Here is a 7,740-nt window from a genome sequence, read left to right as displayed (position 1 = left end):
GTCAGCACAATTGTTCTAGCAGGAGGCATACAGTACCTAAAGTAGCCTAAACCAGTGGTTCCCAAAGTGGGGTCCGGGGACCCCCAGGGGTCTTTGAGGGAGTTCCAGGGGGTCCCCAGCTAAATGATAGTTTGGAACCAAATGGACCCTTATGGGTCTGTAACTCTGAGAGTGTACAAATGGAACCAAATGGACCCTCAGAGTTAAATTAACATTGATTTTACAATATGAATTGGGGGCCCAGAGATAGAAATGCCATTGAATGGGGGTCCGTAGACTAATGCATGTCAAACTGGTACTTGAAATTAAATGGGTTGAGAATCACTGCGTAAAAATCCTCTCTTATGGGGGTCGCTGGCATATATTTTCTAATGGGGGTCCGCGGGCTCCTAGTATAGAGTCCTGTAGCCATTCCAGCCAGGTGGGTTCGGGGAGTGAGGCCAAGTAGTAGCCTGACCAGTTTGTTTTGGGAAGTCTGGAGCCTTGTTTTAAGGGCCTTTGAGGTGCTGTGGTACCGTCCAGGAGGTGCATGCATAGTCGAGGAAACCTTGTACGAGGGCTCCTGTTAGGGTCTTCAAGGTGTTTTTGTTGACCAGTGAGGAGATCCTGTATACTAGGAATCTTGTTCTTTGGTTGACTTTTTTGATTACGTTGGTGGCCATTTTATCACCGGAAAGATTTGACTCCATGATGGAACCTAGGTAGGTAATTTCATCTTTTCGTGTTCTTCAGGTTCAGTTCATTTTCAGTTCTTCATGACCCAAACATCCAGTAATGGCGAAATCCATTTGACAAACATCTCCTGAGATCGATTCGTTATGGGACCTTATTATTTATCATCTTATTTATCCGTGTTTTTACAAGATGTAATGTCAGTAGTATTTCTAATACCTGCCCAATAGCCCACATCTTGGCTGCTGATGTGGGGATAGGTTAGCCTGCTATTTCAGTAGACTATTATAGTTGATTGTTTAATAATGTTGAGTTTTAAAGTCTAATATAAATATAAATCAATATAATTAAATATTGTGCCCATTTAAAGATGGATTCACAATCAGAACTCTTTATGTTATGCTCATTTGGAAAACAAAATTCTACTTCAAAAGTTGTAGATAGCATTAACAATAAGTTGAAGGGAAACTTCAACGTATTGCTTCGACTTATTGCTTCAACTTATTGCTTCAACTTATTGCTTCAACTTATTGCTTCAACCTATTGCTTCAACCTATTGCTTCAACCTATTGCTTCAACCTATTGCTTCAACTTATTGCTTCAACTTATTGCTTCAACCTATTGCTTCAATAGGGATGGGAGGTACGAGCTGAGAGGGGTACTAAACTTCAAACAACCTAGTGTTAGTACCACACTGAAAAGTATGTGTATCTCATTATTGATTGAATTGTTTGAGTTTTATTTTCGTACTGTTTGATTACTGTGTTCGATAATGTGTTTCTTCTTCTTCTCTGCCTGTCTGTTCTTTCGTTTCCCGTGTTTGTTAGTTAGTTGTTTTTTGTTGTTTTTTGTTTTTGTTTTTTGTTTGTCTTTGTCTTTTGTTTTGTTTTTGTTTTCATTTTAAATTCCTCTTAGTTACAACTGTACAATGTATTAAGGATAGGCACTAATAAGCTCCCAGCTTCCGCCTATACCTTTTCGATCATGTCAAATGAGTTTAAAACATGATTCATCTTGTAATGTACTAACGGCATAAGATCGAAATAAACCATTCAACCTATTGCTTCAACTTATTGCTTCAACGTATTGCTTCAACCTATTGCTTCAACTTATTGCTTCAACTTATTGCTTCAACCTATTGCTTCAACTTATTGCTTCAACCTATTGCCGGCCTTGCCGCACACGCCTGTGCCGCAAGGCCGTGGCAGGCGTAAAGAGTGTCCCTTATTTCAAGATCTCAAAGGTGGCAACCCTAAATCCAACACATGCTTTCCATGACTGGTGATGGCCTGGAGTTGGGGAGTGATGTACAATTGTTCCAGATCAAAGGATTGCCTTTGTTACATACTAGTAAAATGTATCAGTAAAATTACTCCTGCCCTGTTGGCGGCGCTATCACGGCTTCTAGTAACTTTGAGATCCTTTCAAAAAGTGACCGAGTCCGGAGGAAGAGGAAGAATCTCCACTAAATATGGCGGCGTCCAGTGGCAATACATGTTAAATGATTTAGGTTTCAGTAACGCTCTGCGCGATCTACATAATAGTTCAAACATACAGGGCCGAGATGATAACGGAAACAGCAAACCGTTTAAAATCAGCGGCTCCGTTGTTGTCTCAAACAACAGCACTCAACGATTTGAGACTCCTCTCACATGGTGGGACAAGTCGGCGACACTTCAATGTCACTGGCCAACTGTCAGCCAAGGTTCCTCCAACACCAAAACCCAGGGAGAGAGTCGAGATTCCAGGACTGGAGAAGATAACATGGGGGGAAAAGATGCACTATGCCCTGGGACTCGCTAAGCCCGTTTACCCTAAATGGGAGAGAGACTATAAGGACCCACGGCATTACAATTCACCCCCGCTTCAAGAGATGCCACTTTATAAAGAACAAACATGCTACGTCTTCAGCCAGAGGTCTAGCGTACTGGAAGGTAATGTGTGTGTGTGTGTAGGTCTGGTCCATAGCTCTAATGCGTTGCATCGCATTAGAGCTATGGACCAGAGCTAGTGTGTGTGTGTGTGTGTGTGTGTGGGGGGGGGGGTCAATTCCAATGATTTATTCTGTGAAAATGGCTGAAATAGGGAGTGCTGAAAACTTACTTTATTATTCCTTATATTCTAATAATAGTAATACAATCTTGTAAATTATAGCCTACTAGCCTTTACTGTGATCTTACCCCTTCACACTGACACTTTTCTTCCCTGTTTCTTGTTCCCTATTTTATTTATTTATTTGTCATATATTTATTCATATTCACAGTTTTGCTTTTCTGTATGTGTTGCATTTGGATATTGTGTGCCCACTCCCTCCCTTTCCAATGTTTCTTCCCTTGGGGTTTTTTCTTACCCATTTGAAGGTCTGAGCAGGACAGGGGGAATTGTTTGTTTCCTTTGTATACAAGCCTGTAAAGCCTTTTGAGATTGTAACAGTGATGCACATGACATCATCAAATGTTGCTTTGCCACTCGATGTGACTTGACTCTTTTCCACTTCTATTCGGTCTCCTTCTCAGGAGTGCGTCAGGCTTTGTGGTTGACCAAGGCCAATCTCACCGCTGGTCTTCCCCCTCAAATCCTGTCATTGGCCCATGATCCAGCAAATCAGATCCCCGATCAGGATGAGCGTGTGCAGGATGTCATCAAACGCGCTCGCTTCTGGGACACGACAGTGAGAAGGCCGAGGAAACCCCAATATTGGTATGTGTGCTAGCCTAGTAAGACTGGCATGCCCGTTACAGTTGAGTTAAGCAATACGAATAGGTCTGCCATGAAACCGTGCACAACCTGACACCGCCCCTTAAATCTGTTGTAAATGCAATCTACGGTATAATAATGTACTTAGTGGCCTGGGCCATGGCTCATTGGTCCAGGCACCTTGGCTGGTAATCCAGTCTGGCAGTGTGCCGTGGGTTCGACTCCCGATCCCGACGGCCTTTACTGCATGTCTTCCCCCCATCTCTCTCCCCATTTCCTGTCAGCCTACTGTTTGTCCCTCCATAAAAAAATTAAAATAAAGGCGAAAGCCACAAAAAAAAAACTTTAAATAATGTACTTAGTTACATAAAAAGAAGAAGCTTACCTGGGCAATTACCAGCGTCATCCTCAAAGAGTCAAAACCACTTTCACTCTGAGGAAGATACTGATTGAAATGTCACCGCTGCAATACAGTCAATTGTTCAGACCTATCTGCGTGCTCCAGTAATGTATTTGGGTAGTCTATTTTGAAGCGCCCAGATAACCTTTCCATCACATTATAATTGTCCTTTTCTGTTGAGCACCGAAGCCCTTCTATGAGCATGTTGAACTCCCTTTGTAATGTTATCCTTATTTACACCTACATGTATGTTTGTATCTCTATTTCTATTCTATTAATCAAATACCCAGCCTTTGTTTTCCCTGTGTGAGGGGAGTAATAAAAGCACTGAGAGGTTAACCCATTTAGGCCTGACCTCAAAATTAAAAAAAAATCTTCTAAATCCTCCAATTTTTCAAAAATAGCAGACTTACAAGCTCGTAGCGCGCCACTCGGTGGCGCACTATGAGCTTGTAGATCTGCTATTTTTCAATAGCTAAATTATAACATGTTTAAAACACCAAAAGGGGTTCACGCCCAAAATGGGTTAATTAATAACTGATAACTCCCCTTGGGGACTCAGAATATCAAACTCAAACCGTGGCTGCGCTGATCAAATTACATATTCTCTACTCATAGCCTTAATAAGGTAGAGGCTTAACTAATTTTACCTGACTGTCTATTGTGTGTTCGTATCTACTCCATCCAGCCACACCCTGCTCAATAATCTGCTCCATCTATGTGGTTCACTACAATCCACACACCCAGCCCTGGGCAAGAGGATGCTATCAGAGAATTACACACTCTGTGTTACATGGGAAAGAGGTATAATAACACTGTTCTAATGTGTTACTTTTAATCATGCTTCCTGGTTTACTTACCTAGTGTAAAGAACCTTTTGAAAAGTGTTTTCGTAAAAACACGGTCACCATTACTCAACTTGTACTGTTATTAACTATTAAGAAAAACACATTTTGTGGGCAAAATAAAAAGAGAAGATGTGCAGCCTAAATTGTAAAGTAAAGAAGAAAACCAAAAGAAAAGGTTTAAGAGGGCATGACACTGTCATTTTACATACGATGACTAAAGTTCCAGTTCACAACTTCAGTCGCAATGTTTTGAGTACACCTCTTGTCGAATCTCACATGTTTGAGGTTATAAACAGTGCATGGTTCTGGATTAGAAGATCTATGATCCCAACAATTAATTCCTGATATCCCTGATATCTTTATAAAGATTATTATTCCCAGGGAGAAATTCAGGTGTCAAAAGAAAAGTTACAAACTGTCAAAACATTGTATTGTCTCTTTCCCAGGTGAAGATTTGTTCCAGGTGAGGGGTAAGAATGGTCTGCTGCTGAACAGCATGGCTCCCCTAGCGCCACTCGCTGGGAAACAGGAAGTTCAGAGCACAACAGAAAACGTACTGGAAACATTCTACCCCATCTCTCCAGCTATCGATTTACAGAAAATACATGCGTATAAGAGGGACAATTACACAGGTGACGTCACATCTCTCGCTCACCCCTCCCCCAAACATTGATATCTGATATGCTTATTGTTACATTTCCTCTAAACTTCTCAGTTTTCACAGCTCAACAATGTGCCTCCATGTCGTTATTTACGGAAATCAGACTTATTTAATGACCTGGGTTAAAGGGGAAGCAACAGAAAGTCAACACTTTTGATTATGAAAGGATATACAAACAAAATTAAATAAGTGTACTGTATACAATTGGAAATGTAACATGTTGCCCAGGCCTAGATTAATCCATCAATGTTTATTTATGAATAATTGACAGACCAGTTTTTTTTTTACCCTGCTGGGTTATGATGTATGCCAATCTGATTATATATAGTTGTGCTGTGGACGGCCCTTTAGTTTGTAATTGACAGTCCTCGTGCAATCAGATTTCATGGAAATTGAATTAAAATTAGTGTTTAATTGATGGTCCTTTTGTCCAATCAGGTTTCAAAGATGATTACCCTTACCCTCATGCCCATACACTTTATTTCCTGGAGTCGGGGGAGGTTATACCTCGGTTGCATCCACCACAGCTCAGAGCCAAGATGATCATGTTTGCCTATGGAAATGCTTTGGCACGTGCACACAGATTATATGGGGTAAGCACGTGCACACACGGATACGACTGCATACGTGCACTCAGCAGCATATTATTTTTTGCCTTATAAATGGCATACGGTTTCTAAAACCTCTCTCCCTACTTCCCTTTTATCTGCCTGCCTCTGCTGAATGGTTGTCTTGTCCATGTTTGGGAACTGTCTGTTATGTGTCCGAGTTTAACCCTCATTCATTTTGTGTACATCTGTCTGCCTGTGATTCAGCCTCAGCCTCAGAGCATATTGGACCATCCTATAACAGTACAGGCTGTCGGGACCAACGGTAGACAATTTGAATTTGTCGTCTTCCAGCTAAACACCACTGATCTTCGTGACGACCAGGGCATAAAGAACCAGGTGTGGTATTATATACTTTGTCTGTGCTGTATTTGCTGATGTGTTAGAAAACTACTGTATTGCTCTGGCATTCAGCTGGACTAAAAGCCTGTGGTGTTAGATTAAAGTTCTCAGTCATTTAAATTCCATAGAAGTCAGCATATCTTCTATGGAAGCATATGTGTTATGCAATATCAATTGTTATTTTACGATTGAAGGTCAAACCAGCCATAGAAAGTAAACTAGCTTGCTAATAATGCAAACTGGTTAAAGCCTCAATCACTGGTTGGCTGTATACCAAAACCAAATATACCAAAGTTACCAAAACATCCTAATTCTACATATTGTTTCACAAATCGCAGATTAGGACTTGGCCTAACATTTTAATTTGGCTTTAATCCATGTTTCATGTCTTCTGTATTGTCTACCCATGACATGTTGTGACTGGAAGGTGTGGTTGGATGAGGACAATCTGCTCTATGACTTTGCAAAGGTGCGCCCGCTCATCAAGAAGAAAGTAGTGAAGGTGAGACCATTACCTACTATATTTGTCTGAATGTGTATATATATATACCGTGTTTAACCATATATGGGGTGGCCATAGCTTAGTGATTGGTGAGGCCAGGCCAGCAATGTGTCTGTCTCCCTGAGCAAGACTCAACCCCTAGTCACTCCTGAGCACTCACTGCTTCTAGTAGTTATAGGATGGGTAAATTCAGAGGACAATTTTTACATACAGTATGTGCAAATAGAGTGACAATGGTATATTATAATGGCATAATTCAGATTAAATAATGGCTGCTATTTCTTTGTTAAAGGAGAATTCCATACTAGAAGGCTTTCTTACCTTTATTTGTAGTTGTTACGTCCCCACCAAAGAGGTCCAGGTGTTATTTTGTGCAAAAGCGAATTATTGGCTGTTTCCCCTACCACAAGCCCTCAATTAATTGAATTGAATGGGGCTATGGGGTGTTGTGCTAATTCGCTTATTTCCATCGCTCAAAAATCTATTTTCTTTGTATATATCCTCTCTTCATAATGTAAATAGTATCCCAAGCGGCACACTTTACTACTTATTTTGATGGAAATAAGCAAATTAGCCAATAATGCACTTAAAATAATACCTGGACCTCTTTGGTGGGGACGTAACAACTACAAATAAAGGTAAGAAAGCCTTCTAGCATGGAATTCTCCTTTAATTTCCTTTGATGGTTTGAATACTTTGTTTTGGAAAACATACAGTACTTTTACTCCTCCCTGTACTGCACACACATTAGTCTTGTTTCTGTATCTTACATCCAGGTACCAGCCGGCCTATCGGGATACCATCCTGAAACATTCAGCAAATTCCTGGCTCTCTACCTCCATGGAGCTGTTAAAGACGGCATCATAGCTGAATGACTCAATGTCGTGTTATGCTTTTGTTTTAAATGGTATTACATTACAAGCATTTCATTCATCAGTTATTGAATAATAAACTACACACAAGAAAATGCTCTTATGGTAAATCAAATAAAGTACACAAAATAGATAAGT

At 40.6% G+C, this 7,740-nt stretch overlaps 1 protein-coding gene across 1 annotated transcript; it reads left to right on the top strand.

Annotated features, from left to right (window-relative positions):
* The first annotated feature begins 2,103 nt into the window (after nucleotides 1–2,103).
* Nucleotides 2,104–7,738, top strand: LOC306943954 (large ribosomal subunit protein mL37-like). The gene is made up of 8 exons (XM_079530521.1): nucleotides 2,104–2,606; nucleotides 3,189–3,372; nucleotides 4,458–4,573; nucleotides 5,064–5,249; nucleotides 5,717–5,871; nucleotides 6,094–6,225; nucleotides 6,656–6,730; nucleotides 7,507–7,738. The coding sequence occupies exons 1-8, from the start codon at nucleotides 2,237–2,239 to the stop codon at nucleotides 7,603–7,605; spliced, it is 1,317 nt and encodes a 438-aa protein (XP_079386647.1). The 5' UTR covers nucleotides 2,104–2,236; the 3' UTR covers nucleotides 7,606–7,738.
* The last annotated feature ends 2 nt before the right edge of the window (nucleotides 7,739–7,740 follow it).

This window comes from Electrona antarctica (genome assembly GCF_951216825.1).
Source record: "Electrona antarctica genome assembly, chromosome: 19".
Taxonomy (NCBI): Eukaryota; Metazoa; Chordata; class Actinopteri; order Myctophiformes; family Myctophidae; genus Electrona; species Electrona antarctica.
This window is presented reverse-complemented; position numbering and strand designations above follow the sequence as displayed.

Excerpts from the sequence above, each read along its gene's own strand:
- LOC306943954 (XM_079530521.1), top strand. The coding sequence starts at position 2,237 with ATGATAACGGAAACAGCAAACCGTTTAAAATCAGCGGCTCCGTTGTTG. Across the intron at positions 4,574-5,063 it reads CTGTGTTACATGGGAAAGAG|GTGAAGATTTGTTCCAGGTG; the intron begins GTATAATAACAC and ends TCTCTTTCCCAG. Across the intron at positions 5,250-5,716 it reads TAAGAGGGACAATTACACAG|GTTTCAAAGATGATTACCCT; the intron begins GTGACGTCACAT and ends TTGTCCAATCAG.